Below are 17,993 nucleotides of genomic sequence, written 5' to 3'. Positions count from 1 at the left end.
GGCTTGTAGGAGTAAAAAGAGGAGACCAGAGTCAAGGGCTACCATGCAGGGTATAGAGAAGGGAGTCCCTGGTACGATATCTGGGAGGTAGTAGGTGATAACCCCACCTCAAGAGCCAATCCAGCGAGAAGGGGAGGCTAAGGACAAAGCAGAGATCATGAGCTCAGCTTGGGATATTGAGTGTAGGTGTTATAGAGATTTTCTAGCTCTTGTTTTCACTGGTTTTCCCACTAAAAACCCCGTGATAAGATTTTTTTTTATTGCCTGTAACTTCAGATGAGTTAATTCCTTGTAAGTAGCCAGGCGAGTTGCACAGGCCCCTCCCAGAGGAGCCAGAAAATGGACAGAGCAGCCCACTGACATCTTCTCTTTTTTTTTTTTTTTTTAATTTGTTTTTGGAGGAGTGCATGGGGGTTGTTTGCCTGCCTATGGCATTTTTTTCCTCATTTCCCTTCAGAAAGACTTCTACAATCCTGGCCCTGATCGAGGTGCCTGGGATGCTTCAGACAGATATCCCCCCACCCACTCTCACACAGCTGGACCTTAGATCTGACAGTCAAGGTGTAATAAACATCATAAATAAGCAAATCATGTGATATGTTAGAAATTAATCATTGCTTCAGAAAACCACTACAGGGACACCTGGGTGGCTCAGCATTTGAGCGTCTGCCTTCAGCCCAGGGTGTGATCCTGGAGTCCCGGAATTGAGGCCCACATCAGGCTCCCTGCATGGAGCCTGCTTCTCCCTCTGCCTCTGTCTCCGCCTCTGTGTGTGTGTGTGTGTCTCTCATGAGTGAATGAATAAAATCTTAAAAAAAAATTAACAACAACAAAAAAAGAACAAAAAAGGACTACAGGTTTTTATGCCATTGCTAAAAGATGTATTTTTAATAGCAGTTGTCCCTCTGATTGGAAGGATTTATTCCCCTCCAAATTCCCGATCCTTGCTAGCAGACTTAAGATAGTTCTTCTGCCATAAAGTGCCCTGAATCCCTATGACCAGAAGTCCTTTTCTTCCACCGAACTTCTACATCACTGTTTGTTCCTTTCTGTCTCCTTTGTCACTTTCTACCTTGCCCCAGGCTTACCTGTCAACATAACTTGCTCAGAGCTTCCTTCTCAGGGATGCGAACTGAACCTTGAGTCCTTACTGGCTCCATAGTGCCTGGCACAATGGCTTGCACCCAGAAAAGTCCCTGTATGTCAAATACATAAATGTCCTATGATCTGATTATGTGTCAGGAAAGTTCATGATAGCAGTTATCACATCCATCAAGTATAGAAATTAAGTCAGTTTTGAGATTTTGAGCTATGGGGAACATCACAGCTTAACACTGATTATTGTGGCACAGCATTAAATATATTCATAGTCTTAAAAATAAAAAAAAAATTGTAATTTTAGGAAAAGGGCCAAGTCAATTAAGGCTACTGTTTCAGGATCTAGTGGATTATCTTGGTGTAATTCCTGGCATCTGTGTTGTTCTATTGTTTAGCAGCCAAGAGCCCTCCAAACGAGATTACATGCTGCACTGGATAATAACAAGTGCATCAGACCATGCTTTCAAATTTCCCTTAGGATAAAACCGTTTCTTCTCTAGATGTTAGAAATAAAAGATTACAAGCAGCTTGGAACATATAGGTAATGCTGTGCTTTTATTTCTATAGAAAGCTTATTCAGATCATAAAATTAAATGCTGCTGGCAGTGAAACAATGCAAAAATGCTATCAGAGAGAATAATGGTGACTGGATGTCCCGTTTTACCCTTTTAATTCATTTATTTCATAAAATGAAGTGCAGCATTGAGCATGCACCTCCACATAGTTGACGGTTTTCAAGTAGATACCATGAACATGAGTCCACACATTGGTCTGTTCTTCCTGGAGTTTCACTTCTCAGTTTTACATCTAAGAGTTTGTGGAGGACATCTGCTAAAATATTGGTATAGCAGAAAGATAATAGTCACTGTTACAATAGTCCTAACCACTGTTTATGAAGAGCCTACTGGATAACCAGCACTGTGCTGACAATATAATATACCATATAAAGGATGCCTGGGTGGCTCAGTGGTTGAGCATCTGCCTTTGGGTCAGGTCGTGATCCCAGGGTCTTGGGATTGAGTCCTGTATCAGGCTCCTCTCAGGGAGCCTGCTTCTCCCTCTGCCTCTCTCTGGGTGTCTCTCATGAATAAATAAATAAAATCTTTAATAATAATAATAATAATAATAATAATAATAATATACCTTGTGATTCTATCTCTTAATCCTCACAGCAGCCCAACTAGTCCCACTCCACAGATGAGAAAACTGAGGAATAAAGAGGTTAGGTAACTAACACAGATTTCATGCAGCTGGTATGTGGAGGACCTGGGATCTAATCCCATGTCCTTCTGATTCCCAGCCCCTTGTTCTGGGCCCTATGCTGCACCTCTCCCATAGCCTTGCACCTCACCCCACTTTTACCAAGCCCTATGCTTTCCCCACTGTGCCCTCTGACGTCCCTCCCCAGGGTGCCAGATGCAAGGTGCTTGAGGACAAGCCTCAGTTTTAAGATTTTGAGGCCTTGAGGAGCTGCTGTATATGAAAATGCTTTATAAACTGATGTCATTGTTTGATCTATGTTAATATCTTAGTTTATCTTGATGAGGTAACATAGGGCTCTGTGTTACTGCCATTCGCTTTAGAAGTCAGCCAGCGATTCCCCACCACACATCCGAATGGGCGTCAGATCATGCTCACCTATCTGCTGCCCTGGCTGCACAACATCGAGCTGGTGGACAGCAGGCTCCTCCTCCCAGGGTCAAGCCCCAGCAGCCCAGAGGATGACGTCAAGGATCGGGAAGGAGAAGCCACCACTTCACATGGGCTGCGAGGGAGTGGCTGGGGCTCCCCTGAAGCTACGTCACTGGTCCTGAACAACCTCATGTACATGACAGCCAAGGTAAGCTCAGAGAATACGTGCCTCACTGACATGGATCTGTCAGCCAGGAAAATCTCTGGGTTAACCAAACCCTGTGCTGCCAACTCAGGATGAATAGCACTTACCATTAAAAAATCGCATGACAAGGGCATGGGCCATGGTGATGGTTACACCACAATGTGAATTCACTTAATACCACTGAACTGTATGCTTAAAATGGCAAACTTTATGTTATGTGTACTTTACCATGATTTTTAAAGGTAATAATGAAAAGAAAAATGAGAACCCTAACATATTAAAAATCATGAGAATAAGCACATACGTTACTGATTGGTGCATTATAAATCACTGAAAATTGGCCTCTTTCTGAGGATTGGCCAGGTCTACTCCTTCTTAGGATTTTGAGATAGCAATGACCCTTATAACAAGTTTTAATCAAACATTTTGCATCCTGACATTTTCCCCACATGCCTCCTGGGCCAATGTTTATCTCGTTTGTTCTAGTACGGAGATGAAGTTCCTGGCCCGGAAATGGAAAATGCTTGGAATGCGTTAGCCAACAACGAGAAATGGAGCAACAACCTGAGGATCACCTTGCAGTTCCTGATCAGCCTGTGTGGAGTTAGCAGTGACACGCTCCTCTTGCCCTACGTAAGTGTGCCTCAGACTTTTCAGGAGTCGGTGATCCTGTCAGTTGTATTTGCAATTACAAGTCACAATATGCTCTTGGCACTGAGGAAAATGGAGATGTCAAATTTTGTCCATCACCCTAATCTCCTGTGAGCTTACCTAGATATTACATAAAAAGTTTCCTTCTGCCCCCTGGGAAGCAGGCTACAGTGTCCTGTGACACCTCTGTCATCGTCTTTCTAAGCCTTTGGATGCAGAAACTTATTATGAATTAAGGGGTAGATATTTTCCTAAGAGTTACTAAAAGCTGCCTTCTGTAAACAGTAGACCCAATATGTAAGGGAAACTCAGCAAAACATTGTATTATGGCTCATAAGAATGTTTCATGGTTACATCTTGATGCTCTTAAAACAAAATAAAAATGGAGAGTATCCAAGTGTTTCTCTTCACATGTAAGTGGTAGGAGAGAAATAAGAGAGAAATCTTCCTGAGATATATGATATTTAGTGTTTGTCTTTAAAGCTAATATGATCAGGGCACCTGGGTGGCTCAGTGTTTGAGCGTCTGCCTTCTGCTCAGGTTTTGATCCTGGGGTCCTGGGATCAAGTCCCACATTAGGCTCCCCTCAAGGAACCTGCTTCTCCCTCTGCCTATGTCTCTGCTTCTCTCTGCATGTCTCTCATGAATAAATAAATAAAATCTTTAAAATCAAATAAAGGTGATATGATCAATGAGACAACAGCATTTTTTTAAACCCTAACTCAATTGGCATTTGTGTGCTGTTTGATCTTCCAAGAGACTTTCTGCCTGCCTGCCTCTTTGAACCACCTAAGCCCTACTGCAGATTCCCTGCCTTAGGTTTGACTGTGAGGGCCACAGTAATTCAGAGCTTTAATTCAGAGTTGTTTTTAAAATTTAAAACCATACAAATAGCTAATTTTTTTTTCTAGGGGAGAAGAGCAGGGGGCTGGATTCCTTATTTAAACAAAAATAACTAGCAGTTTTTCCCGCGGTTTGTACAAATAAAATTCTTTCTAGATAAGGCCTTAGGTGGCAAGTTTTCAGTTTAGAGAGAATTCATGTGCCCCATAAGTTTTGTAAACCTGGCCACTAGGGAAGTTCAGGCCTTTACCAAGTGGCCCTATCAGACATGCATGTGAAGAGAGGCAAATTTTAATCCAAACATTTTGGTTCACACTAGGAGACTGCAAAGCTGAGCCACCAGGATGGCAGCTCTGAGGATGACACATTCATTGAAAGGAATAGGTTACAGTCTAGCATTCTTGTGGGCGAGGCTCTAGAAGACATCCCTTGTGTTCCGTGTTTCTTCTCAGATTAAAAAGGTGGCGATATATTTGTGCCGTAACAACACCATTCAGACCATGGAAGAGCTTCTCTTTGAGCTGCAGCAGACGGAGCCAGTAAACCCCATTGTCCAGCACTGTGACAACCCGCCCTTCTACCGCTTTGCAGCCAGCAGCAAGGCCTCCGCAGCAGCCTCTGGTAGGGGAAGGGCAGCTGGGTGGGCATCTTGTCTTGGATCTCTGGATTTTCCTTTATGGAGAGCACTGAAGGGATAAGAGTGTATGTGTATGTTACTTTTTCTTCTTCCTGTATAAACTTTCATTTAAGAGATGGCTTTAGGGGCGCCTAGGTGGTTCAGTCAATTGTCTGCCTTCAGTTCAGGTCGTGATACCAGGGTCCCAGGATCAAGTCCTCTATCAGGCTCCCTGCTCAGTGGGGAGTCTGCTTCTCCTTCTCCCTCTGCCCCTCCTCCTGCTCATGCCTGATCTCATGCTCCCTCTTTCTCTCTCTCAATTAAATAAATAAAATAAAATCTTAAAAAAAAAAAAAGATAGATTCAAAATAGCTGAGATTCCTCAAGGGCATTGTTGTTTAATAAAATCATTTTAGAAGGGTGACCATCAGTCAGTGACCTGGTACTGGTAAGCCATGGAGCTTTATACTTTAGACTGATCCCTGGCAGGACATAGCAATCACTTAGGAATCTCATTTCTAGACCCTCCTTCTCGTATCTATGGAATTTTCTTGGCTAATAGTCTCCCAGGGTTAACTAAAATGCTCCTCAATGGTATTATCACTTGCAATAAATTGGCTTCTCGGCATCATTTTATGAAATATATAGCATCCTCCTTAAGTTCCTTCCTTTTGATTTTCCTAATATTGTAACCACCTTCAAATCTCCCTTGTCTCCTGGTCTCTTATGCCCTCTGTTTGCCCTGCGCCTGCTGCCAGACATGTTCTCACAGAGTAACAGTGGCCCAGGGATCAGAAACTCTAGGTACTTGGACTTTCTTCACTAACATTAGTTTAATAACTCCTGGACCCAGAAATACTAAAGCAGTAAGTGGCAGGGTCAGCCACTATAAATAAGCTCATTACCTAAGTGGTTAGGAAGAAGGGGATTCAAGAATGTTGTAGCCTCACTTTATAAGAGAGTTAAGGAATTTGGTTTGAGCATAACACATGTCTGGGATTCTCTCATTTCAGTACTGTGGGCGTAGAAGTTTGTTTAGAATGTTTGAGATTGTATAGAAGATGTAAGGAATCTTTCAAACATGAGATTTTATGAGAAATCCTTCACTGTAATTACTTGGGACCTGGGTTTAAACCCTTACCCCTACATTTTTTTCTAATCCTACCTATAGGAACCACTTCCAGCAGCAACACAGTGGTTGCTGGCCAGGACAGTTTCCCAGATGCCGAGGAGAGCAAGATACTGAAAGAATCTGATGAGAGGTTGGTACACAAATTTGGCTTAATATCCAGTATAACTTTTAGCAATATACAAAGGGATCAGTAAGAATTTGTGGTGTTTCATAAATTATACATATACAATTAAATTCTTCTTTGCTTTTAGAAACACAAAGGGACTCTGATTCTGCTCTGTATATCCCTAAAGATAATGATTTCTCCCTGAGAAAAGCCAGAGGAGAGAAAGATTAAGAGGGATGTCATTCTGGTGGCTGGATCCCACTTACTTATGCAGGGCTTACTAAAAACCACTGGTTGTTCTGTTAGAGGGCACAGACCCTCTGGAATTAGAGGGAATTTCCATGTGAAATTTTCAAATCTGATTGCAGAATGATTGCTTAGAGATTGGGCAGTTGTCTGGGGGTGAGTTCAATGAAATGTCATAATTTTTATTTCATTTTTACATTGTCAATTTTGGTTAACTAACAGCACTGCCTTTTTCTGCTAAAAGAAGCCTCTATCCCCTTCACATTAGCTCTTTAATGGTATTTCTCTTGCCCCTTTACATTGCCCAGAAGCTACTCATAAGTAAATAAAATCTGCATCACTGTTTCCTGTAGTTAATTGTGAAGAGCAGAGAAACAAACAAAAAGAAAGAAATAGGACTCAAATTAAAAAACAGATGATGGGGCACCTGGGTGGCTCAGTAGTTAAGCATCCGACTCTTGATTTTGGCTCAGGTCTTGATCTCAGGATCATGAGATGGAGCCCTGCTTCCGGCTTCGTGCTCAGAGGGGAGTCTGCTTAAGGATGCTCTCCCTCTCCCTCTGCCCCTCCCCCGACTTGCACAATCAATCAATCAATAAAATCTTTTAAAAAATGAAATAAAAATTAGAATGATTCTCCTAGTGTTGAAACTGCTTAGGCTGAGCATTTTCTAGTGAAAACTCCTGAGGAGCCCTTTCACTTAAGAAACTAGTGGCAAGGATAATATACTCACAAATTCATAATGGAGAAAATGCAATAGATCACATAATGAAAATAATGTTTCTAGATGTTTCATGACCATCCTCAGGCTTTCAACCTGTGCATGGTAATATGGCAGGGGGGCTGCTGGTGGAAGGTATCTGACATAAGAGGGACTGCCTGTGGAGTTCTGAAGGCTTATTTGCAATTCAGACCCTTATCAGATTCCTCAGTACATTCAATCCTGGGTTGCTGTACTGCCTTTAGGCAGATGCTCATCCACATGAGCCTTCCTTCAGGCTAAAAGCCCAAACCCAGTGGATCATGATCATAGACCTCGTCCTTTACAGATGTCTAATAAAGGCCTTTCTCTCTGAAGGCCTTTATTAGAATATAAATTTACTCTGAAATGAGTAAAGGTATTCATACTCTGTATGTCAGTGACAATACAAGAATATTAACATGTTTTTAATCTGTATTTGTTAGTACCTTCTTTGGAAAACTTCCTCATGGTGAATAATCACATTATATTTCTCTAAAGATATTTCTTCTTTCTAGTTGGTGTGTAACATTCTTTATCATTTATTGTCTAGACTGAATTTTCCATCTTAATTTTATTTAGGGTAGAAAGGTGATACATGTCTATATATTAACATCTTACTACAAAGGCCCCTTTGGGACAAGAGTCCTGAGTGTCCTGCCCAAGTTTTTAGTGGTGGCTCTTGAAATTAAGTCAGTCATTTCTGTAATATCAAGACCAGAGAGCACCTCCAATAGAGGCTTTCTTGTTTAACTCTTGCTTTCCTCCTCTGTCAGTGCTGGCCATTGGAAAGCCAGTATGTACCCACACTTTTTTATATATATGCTATATATATCTGGTTCTTTTATAATGGCTATATCTATTTACCTGTAGCTTTATTGGTCATATTTATATACATATGTCATACATAAATGAATATTTTATCCCAAAGGATACCATTATTCTATTGATCCTATACCCCACCTGCACTATATCTCTAATACATTCTCTCTTTTCTATGAAAGTAGACTGCGCCTTCAGTGTAAAATACCATATGTCTCTTGAACTACTCATTACTGTTTCTTCCTTGTAGACCCTGTCAGGTTGATTTATAGGTACTAGTACACATGCTTTTCTCAACCACTAGATTTTCATTCTTGGAAAATAGAGACCATACATCTTGTATACATATTGCTATCCTTAATGATTAGCCTACTATGCTGCACATAGTCGGAATTCTTTGATGTTTATTCAGTATGTGAATGAAAATGGGAGAAATCTCACAGCCCCAGAGATAAGCTGTCCAAACACTTATCTCCCTCCCTCTTGCTAACCCCATTACAGAAGACAGTTACTTCCTCTGTTCTTTACAGTCCTTGTAGGCAAAGAGTCTACAGATACAATTGGTTAGAAATACTGACCAGGCTGCTGTGTTACCCAACTCCTGGGGGTACTGGTCACCAAAATACATTATTGGGCTCCAGAGGGCGCCATATAATTGTGCAAAAAAGCAGGCCTGATGCCATGTTTTTTTGGTTAGGTCAATGGTCCTTTGATGTATTTCACTATTTAATATTATCATATCTACTAACAAAATGTTTGGATAGGTCTGATACCTTTAAAACAATAATAAAAGAATAAGAGCCAAGCTAAGGGGAGAGGAAGATAGTTGTGTCAAAAGTCTTCAAGTCCTCATTAAGGAAAACTAGTAAAAGTTAATATTAACCTAACCTTGAGTTCTTCAATAGCCAAAGTAACAAAGAAGAATACAGTGAATTTCATAACTTTCAGTATGTAAAAATAAATGAAAATGATTCATTGGAAGCTACTAATGGAAACTACCCTAAATTCAAAGAAGGATTTATTGAGTAGTATTTTTTATTAAACAACAAGTGAACACATTTTTTATTAAAATAGCTGTTTATAGCAGTTGGTAAAATATGCAGAACCAAACTCCATAAGTATTTTCAGTACATCAACCCTTAATAAGTGCTTATTTGATAAATTTATAGTTCCATGAAAGGATTTTTCCTAGGGAGCAAAGCAATAAGCTTCACATGTATAAATTTCTGGTAATCTCTGTTGACACAGGGGTAGAGATTAATAATCTACAAAAAGTTGCCTAAGTATTAATTTGAGCTAAATCAGCAAGAGAAAATTTAGAGAAACATTTTGTCCTTCAAATTCCTCTAAACCCTAAACCAAAAATTATTTTCTTCAAGTCAGGAAAGCAAAGCAAAATAGCAGATTTTACTCTTAGGAGCCAGTTTTTACTCCCTCAACCCGACCCAAGCTTACACTTTATTACATTATAGTTTTGACCTTCCCAGAGTAAAGAGAATAGTATGGAAGGGGCATGCTGCTCTTGTTCATCTTGGCTTCATAACCTCTGCCTCACACCCCTTTAGATGCATCTCAAAGGAAAAGGGAAGGATTGTCATCCATTCTACAGTTCTTTCCTGCCTGGTCCTTCCAGAACATGATTATAAGGCCAGCATAGACTAGATGGTTCATGAGCCCTCTGTCCCATAGAAATCTCCAGATGTGGAATTCTTTCATTTCCCTGATTTTGTTCCTTGCTGAATGAGGTCTGGGCTCAAGCATACAAAGTTTTTTACTTGGCATTTAATCAGCACAAGTATGATTAAAGGACATCTTCAAAAAGTGGTTAAGTTGGAATGCCTGGGTGGCTCAGCAGTTGAGTGTCCACCTTCGGCTTAGGGTGTGATCCTGGAGTCTTGGGATCGAGTCCCACATCAGGCTCCTTGTGGGGAACCTGCTTCTCCCTCTGCCTATGTCTCTGCCTCTCTCTCTGTGTCTCTCATAAATAAATAAAATCTTTTTAAAAAGTGATAAGTTTGTCACTTTCCTAATTTCATAAGTTCAGTCTGATATAGACAGACTGAGCAGATGTCCTAGCTGTTCTGTTTTATGGATTCACAAAGCAATAGCCCAAAAGATATGACAATAAAGCTTGAAATACAGTGTTATTAGGGAAAATATGGCTCTGTCACGGGAAAGAAAAAGCTGCTATAAACATCTAAGAGGTGAATAAAACTAAAGTTATTATAGTCTTACATTTCCATGTTCATCAAATCTAAGCCACTGATGACTCAGTGATGAACCTCAATATTCTGAGGTTATACAAGGTAGGAATCTTAATGGCACATCCAGTGCTTTTTCCTAAAGCATATCTTCTTCTCCATACTAGAGGACAGTTATAGCCCTGCATTCCCCAGTGTTCTAGAGGGAAATAAGTGTTGATCTGTTGTCAATTAAGGCAGAACACTTGTCAGTAATGAAGGGGAGCATACCTGCTATGGTTTGAATTTCCCAGATTTTTCTATAGAGCCTTAATTATTTGCTTTGACTGCATATATATAATGGAAGGGGCTTGCTGTTCTCATTCATCTTGGCTTCATAACCTCTGCCTCACACTGCTTTAGATGTATCTCAAGGGAAAAGAGAAGGATTGTCATCCATTCTACAATTCTTAATTGTAGAATATATATATATGATGAAACATGTCTGTATCATTTTATATAAAATAAACATAGACAATGTTTTATCATCACTTCCCCTCAACCACATCCTTGCCCTACATTGTAGGCCTTTAGATGACAAAAATACTATTGATTTGAAAGCCTTTGGTGCCCTGAAGAGGGAAGGCAAGACAACCTAGAAATTCAAGGTAGAAATATAATAACTAGTATCTTATAGTTGGATGTTTCACAGTTTGGGAAAATCTTCAGATCATTTTTTTTTTCTTCAGATCATTTTTAAGGGAAACTGTAAAGCTGATAAAGTCCAAGATTTGTTATGAAATCACTTTTGTATATCTCCAATTCTATTTAATTTGACTTAATCAATCAGCAACTATTTATTGACCTATTGCCAGGCTACCATGTGAATCAGGGGTTCAAATTGTTCAGTGAATAGGGGACTCAAATGATTCAGTGTCATTCCCATTTTCTTTCCAAACAAATGTTATTTTCTGGCTCCATTCAAGTACTAGCCTTAAAATAGTTATCTTGGCAAGGCTTGAACTTGTGCTTCTGAGCAAGGGTGAGCACTGGCCCTCTCAAGGAGAACAAAATGCTTCAGGTACAATTCTTATAGTATTCCTTTAAGAAAAGCATCATTGGAACACGTTGCCAGAAACTCAGCCACTAAATAGTGGTATGTTTTCATGAGCAACAGCACACATACACACATCAGTATTTCCAACGGTTGTTCTTGTATTTGAAGGTTTAGTAACGTCATCAGAGCCCACACCCGCCTAGAGTCAAGATACAGCAATAGCTCTGGAGGATCATATGATGAAGATAAAAGTAAGTACCAGCAGGTTGTTCAGATGGAATACAGGTGGTTGGGGAGTGGAAAAATGAGCATTTTGATTATTCCTGTTCTAATTACTCAGAAAAGACCCATAAATATTAAGTAACCATGTAATCCAACTATGCAGGTGAGCATAGTCAGCACCTTAAAAATAAAAAGCCACACGGTGACAAATAAAAATTAGAAGACTTCAAACTACTGCCCAAATCTGTATGTTTATATTCTTGGCATTTTTCCTTGGTGATGCAGGTGGGAAAACACTATTAAGAATTGCCCTGTTAGAGAACAAATGTTGCCGTTCATTTTTTCAAACTATCTTAGGAATGGATTTGACCTTTAAGCCCTGTGAGTCAGCTTGCCCAGGGTAGGATCTGTTTTCACATTGAATCTCTCAATGGCATAGTCCTAGTAGCCGAGTGAAAACCTCACTGAACTAGGAGATAGAATTGTCACAGGAATTTCTTCATACCCTGGGAAGGTGGGAACACCAAAGAGGTCAATGCATTCATTCATTTTGTGTAAGCCTGAACAGCTTCTGTGGATACTGGGCAGGTAAAGGATATCACTTGGTCACAAGTTGCAGAAATTCTGGAACCAAAGAATACTCCCTGTGACATTTCAGTATGCTGAGGAAATCAGATAAACTATTTATCTGTCTATTTTTGTGGAAATTGTAAATATGATAGTATTTCATGAGTTAGGTTCATTTGTCAATGCATAGGACCTTTGTAGCTATAGCTGTTGTTCTGATTTGTTCTGTTTTATGGAAAATGTACAGAGTGGGTAAGACCTACATAGTTGTAATCACACCATATTTCAGCTGCCCTGACTCTGCTTCGTAATGCACAAATAGGCCCTTCTTCAGCATTGAAAATACCAATTGGAAGGATGTCTAAAATCCACATATAATTGCCATACTTTAACTTAGGTTGAGTTTCAACTATGTCCTTATATAGCTTCTTACTAGGACCATAAGTCTGAGGGATAATAAAGCTGTATTTTCTTTTCTCTCTTTGCCCCATCAGAGGACCATACCATCCAAACACTGAATGTCTTAAATCTCAGGGGTACTGACCATCAGTTTTAGATGGGACTAGATTTTACAGATGAGGAGAGTAGTCATTGAGAAATTGAGAATTGTGGTTCAAGAAAAGCCTGGTTACAATGCAATAGTTAGTAACTCAGAATGAAGGGGGAAAAAAGCATCATGAAAAGGTGAAGCCATCAAATCCTGACCCTCCCCCCACCCCAGAATGTGACGAACATAATAACAAAACATAATACTCTATGACTGTGGATTTTGCATCAAGAATATTGCTGTCTTTGCCAGTTGGTTCTTTTAAAGTGTATCTCTTTTCTCTAGGTCCAGGACATAGACTTTGATAGAAATGGTATAATAAAGTAATTTTAATCATTTTGAAAATACATAAATAGTGAATTTCAGAGGATAATTATAATAAAACAAGATAATTATGTCATTATACAAACTCATATCACTGGCTTAAAGGGACAAAAAGAAAAAGTAATAGAAATATTTGTGAAGAGGAAAAAACCTGTAGTGAATAGTTATGAAAGTCATAAAAAGAAGTCTAATGTTATCATCATGGCCTCTATTTCACCTAGAAATGTTGTGTTATAAATTTATTGTGCCAGCATAAACAGCATTTTAATGGCAAAATTTTGGTACAGGATTCGAATTCACATTAAGGAGGCCACATGATGTGATGAGCACTGGGTGTCATACACAACTGATGAATTACTGAACACTACATCTGAAATTAATGATGCACTATATGTTGGCTAATTGAATTTAAATTAAAAAAAGAATTTGCATTCAGTTGAGTCATGTGTCAGTAATATCCTTTACAGGATACAGTTGTTGACCAGAGAAATTCAAGTTCATAGCATGTCTTTTGGAAACTGAGAGCTTATATTTTAAATTATTCATTATAAGAGAAAATGAAATCGAGTTAACATATTCTCATCACTGAAAAGCCCAGAGAATATATACTAAGATCATTTTTCAGGTGTTTAAGTAAGGGAATTTAACTCTGGTTGTCTGGAGGAAGCAGCACATTTAATAGGGCACAAATCCCCTTATGACTTTGGTAACTGGGTCCTCCCTGATGTATTTTTGGTTCTATCTACACAGTGGGGGAAATGGCCTATGCCATAAGAAAAGCAAAGATTGGTAGGCTCAATTCCAAAACCTTATGGCCAAGCATCTGGTGTATGTTAAGGGCAATTGTTTTCTCCCTGAATTCCTGGGAAGATCAGTAAAGATAGGAAGAATAAGAAGGAATCAGGAGAGACCTAGTGCCCTAAGGCTTCATAATCTGTGTTTACCCAGATGAAAGGACTGTGTACAGCCTCTTGAGAGTATTTTCTATTATTAAAAAAAAAAAAAAAAAACCAACAACACCTGTACTATCTTGAGTAAAATGGACAAAAAAAACAACCAAACAAACAAACAGGATTTAGGCCTAGATCTATAAAGATCTTCCTACCAATATTATGTAAGCCTTTTTAGAACTACTTATAATATCTGGATTATTCTCCAAGGCCATATGCTGGTGTATTTAACCCTATAATAAGGATAAAACTAGTTGAGCTAGATAGCAGCTGAGTCCTAATAGTTTAGACCTAACTGTAGAAAAGCAGTTTCAGGCCAACTTATTCCTAATCCAATCACTAAAAATCCAGCACATTTTTGCTGATCAGATGTGTATCTGAGAACATCACTGAAACAAAGGTATATCCTTTCCTATCAGAAATCTCACAAGTTTATTTTTTTCTTAATTCTTTGATATTCTTCCCACTTTTGCTCTCCTTTTAAGTTTTATTATACAGCAGCTGAATACTTACGAGTGCATTTTGCAATTAGCTTATCCTAGATGGTTACTCAAAACATTAATTTGCTGAAAGTGAAACTTTCCGTAGGTAATTTAATGGGAGGTCTGAGATGAAGAGCTGTCACATATACTTTACATTTTTTTCTGGGCTAAACCTGTTGTGGCCAAGGTCAATGGCCAAGAATTTATAGGGTTCCAGCTGCTCAATTTTTGGTGTGTTAGTAAGAACCAACAGTTACTTTCTGAGGCAAATCCTGACCTTACCCCTGGAAACTCCCTTCTCTGACATCCTAGAAATGGGCTGTGTCCTCATGCCTGCCCTTGCTCCAAGCCCCAATCTTCACAATGGGAAGACACCCCCTCTACTGGCTCTGCTAACCGTGAAGACCAGCATTCTACATAGGACCAGCAGCCTCCAATCTGTCACCTCTCACTGCCTTTTAAAAGTGCTGCCAAGAAAAACTTCATATGGTAGAAATTGCCTGAAGATGATCTAATACATCCTTCTTCTTAATACACTACAAGCTATCCCAGTATTGAGCCAGCTTGTCTGAAGCCATCTACTGGACTCATGTGGCCCCCAGTGGAACTGCTTGTCTTTGAATGCCCCTGGACTCTACTGAGAGCATTATAAGAAAGAGCTCCATGATGAGTCTGGCTAAAGGTTTATCAATCCTCTTCATCTTTTCTGAGAACCAGCTCCTGGTCTCATTGATCTGTTCTTTTTTTTTTTTTTTTTTTTTAAGTTTCTATATTCTTTATTTCTTCTCTAACTTTATGATTTCATCTTCCTTCTCCCAGATTGGGGTTTGATCTTTTTCTAGCTCCTTCAGGTTTAAGGTTCGTTGTTTTGAAATTCGCTGCTGTGTTTACTTTAAAGATATGTTGAGGAGGTCATCCATTCAAAAAATATTTTATTCCCTGCTGCATGTGAGATACTGTTCTAGGTACTAGGGAAACCATGAACAAAAATAAAGTTTCTGGGGTGGTGGAGTTTATATGAGAGTTGGAGGAGGCACTCAGAGTCAGTGAATGGGTGATCTGTGCCAGGAAGGAAAACTAAACCCTGATGAGAGGTTAGAAAATGACAGCCGGGCGGGGGTGGGGGGGGGGAGGACTTTAAATAGAGTGGTCCCGGAAATCCTCTGAGATAAACTGATACTTGAGTAGAGACCTGTGTGAGGTGAAAGAGCCACAGGCTCTCCAGGGAAGAGCACTGCAGCCAAAGGGAATGCTAGACATGGAGGCCTTGAAGCTGGACGGTACCTCAAGTGATCACACTTGTTGTTACAAGAAAGCCAGAATGACCAGGGTGGTGCAAGCAAGGAGGATGGTTGTAGGAGACAAGCCAAGAGAGTAACAGCAAGAAGACCTTGAAAGGCCTTAAACGGCAGGGTGTAGAGTTTGGACTTTCATTTTGAATGGAAAAGGGAGCCAGTGGAGGGTATCAAGCAGAGAAAAAGACATAAATAAACTTCTGTTTTTAAAGGATTGCTGTGGCTGCTCTGGAAAACAGGCTGTAGAAGGGCAAGGATGGAAGGAGGGCATAGTACGGAGGCCATTGCAGTCACCATGTAAAAGAACGTGGTGGCTTACATTGGCAGTGCTGGAGATGGTGAAAAGTGGTCTTATTCTGGATGTTTTGAAGGTAGCATTCACTGAATATGATGCCGAGTTACCTAACCTCTGTTTCCCCTCTGTAAAGTAGCAATAAGAGACACTTATTTTTGGGCTATGAATATGTGCAATGCAGGGGCACCTGTGTGGCTCAGATGGTTGAGCATCTGACTTGATTTCAACTTAGGTTGTGATTTCAGGGTCTTGAGATCAAGCTCCATGTCAGGCTCTGAGTTCAGCAGGGAGTCTGCTTGAGACTCAGTGTCTCTATCTCTCTTCTCTCTCTTCCCTCTCCTCTATCCCTCTCCCCTCTTTGCCCCTCCCTCCTCAGATAAATTAATCTTTAAAAAAAATGATGTGCAATACATAGAGCAGTACCTGGTATAAAGGAAGTACTCTCTGTGTTTACTCTTTGTTATTATTTTTATTATTACTTTTATCCTCATCATTATGATGATGATAAGTTGGATGTGAGATGTGACAGAGAAGTCAGGGATAGCTCTAAGGCTCCTGTCCTGAGCAAAATGGAAATATGGAATTATATTTTATTGCAATGGGGAAGATTGGAGAAAGACCAAGTTCTCACAGTGGTGGGGATTTACATGATTTAGTGTTTTCTTTGTGCGTCTGTATTTTCCATTGCTCTATAATGCATAATTGTATATTAGATTATCAAAAAATAAAGGAACTAAAAATCTAATCAAGTAATTCTAACCCATTGATCCTATAATTTATTCACCCAATGGGATGGTTAGAAAGTTATTTTTACTAGCCTAAATTTTGTAAGACTCTTTCTACAAACACCAAATAGGGAAAACAAAAATCATCTCTTCCTAAAATAACACACGCTTGTCTTTCTCACCCTATAGATGACCCAATTTCTCCCTATACGGGCTGGCTGTTGACTATTACAGAGACCAAACAGCCACAGCCCCTTCCCATGCCTTGTACTGGAGGATGCTGGGCCCCTCTGGTTGACTATCTTCCAGAAACCATCACTCCCCGGGGTCCCCTCCACAGGTAAGTGGCATGTGTGGGTAGAGGAAAATGACTGCTAAACTTTGGCTGGACTTTTACTCCTATGAGAAGAGAGAAATCATTCCAGGTCCCACCAAATGAAATGACCTTTAAATCAGAGGGACCATGCACTACTTGAATTGCAGCTCTCAGCATATTTGTAGAGTTTGGTTGAATATTAACCAATGTGCAAAGCTGCCCTTGCTACATAAAATTTTTCCTTGATGCAATCTGGATATGGATATGCATTCTGTGATGTATTTTAGGCTGTAACTCTTCCTCCCTCAGCTCTTATTACCAAATGACTAGTAAGACTCCTTGTGGTGTGATCAGCTCAGCCAACATTTCTTCATTTTGTGGAGTTCTGTGCTATGTCAGAAACTAAACTCCATTTCCCTGGAACAAGGGTCTTACATAATTCTTCAGCAGGGCTTACAGGTTGTATTTAACTATGACTTAATAACTTATCAATGTATTTCCATCTTTTCGGAAGTTACATTAATTTCATCATGTCATTGATTAGGTGCAATATTGCTGTTATTTTTATGACTGAGATGGTGGTGGATCACAGTGTGAGAGAAGATTGGGCTCTTCATCTACCATTATTACTTCATGCTGTCTTCTTAGGTAAGATTGGCTCTAAGAGGAATTCTAGCCAATAGGGTCAAAAACTTATAGATGTAATCCAGAGAGCTTTTCTTTTACATTGACATCCTGCTTTCCTCATTTCTGAAATATTTAGTCTCTTCCATTTTTCATTGCTTCTATGTGACATCTGCTCTGCAATTTTAGTTGATCAGCCATTGTTTAAAATTGCCCTATTACTGCACTATAGAGTGGTACCTCTCTAATGTTATACCTATAAAGATACCCAAAACAGGTTGGGGCTCTTTGAGGGTCTTTGGCTAGCTGTGATTAGTTT

The 17,993-nt window shown here is 39.7% G+C and overlaps 1 protein-coding gene across 8 annotated transcripts in view; it reads left to right on the top strand.

Moving 5' to 3' along the window:
• Window positions 1-17,993, top strand: part of FRY (FRY microtubule binding protein) — a 428,614-nt gene that overhangs the window by 334,632 nt on the left and 75,989 nt on the right. For all 8 annotated transcript variants that reach the window (XM_049101157.1, XM_025462552.3, XM_049101154.1 and 5 more), the window contains 7 exons: window positions 2,682-2,938; window positions 3,422-3,568; window positions 4,882-5,050; window positions 6,217-6,307; window positions 11,496-11,578; window positions 16,924-17,074; window positions 17,595-17,698. In XM_049101157.1, the coding sequence (XP_048957114.1) occupies window positions 2,682-2,938; window positions 3,422-3,568; window positions 4,882-5,050; window positions 6,217-6,307; window positions 11,496-11,578; window positions 16,924-17,074; window positions 17,595-17,698 (1,002 nt within the window). The remainder of the gene's footprint in view (window positions 1-2,681; window positions 2,939-3,421; window positions 3,569-4,881; window positions 5,051-6,216; window positions 6,308-11,495; window positions 11,579-16,923; window positions 17,075-17,594; window positions 17,699-17,993) is intronic.

This window comes from Canis lupus, chromosome 25, assembly GCF_003254725.2.
Source record: "Canis lupus dingo isolate Sandy chromosome 25, ASM325472v2, whole genome shotgun sequence".
Taxonomy (NCBI): Eukaryota; Metazoa; Chordata; class Mammalia; order Carnivora; family Canidae; genus Canis; species Canis lupus.
Note: the sequence above shows the minus strand (reverse complement) of the source record. Positions and strands in the feature narration are given on the sequence as shown.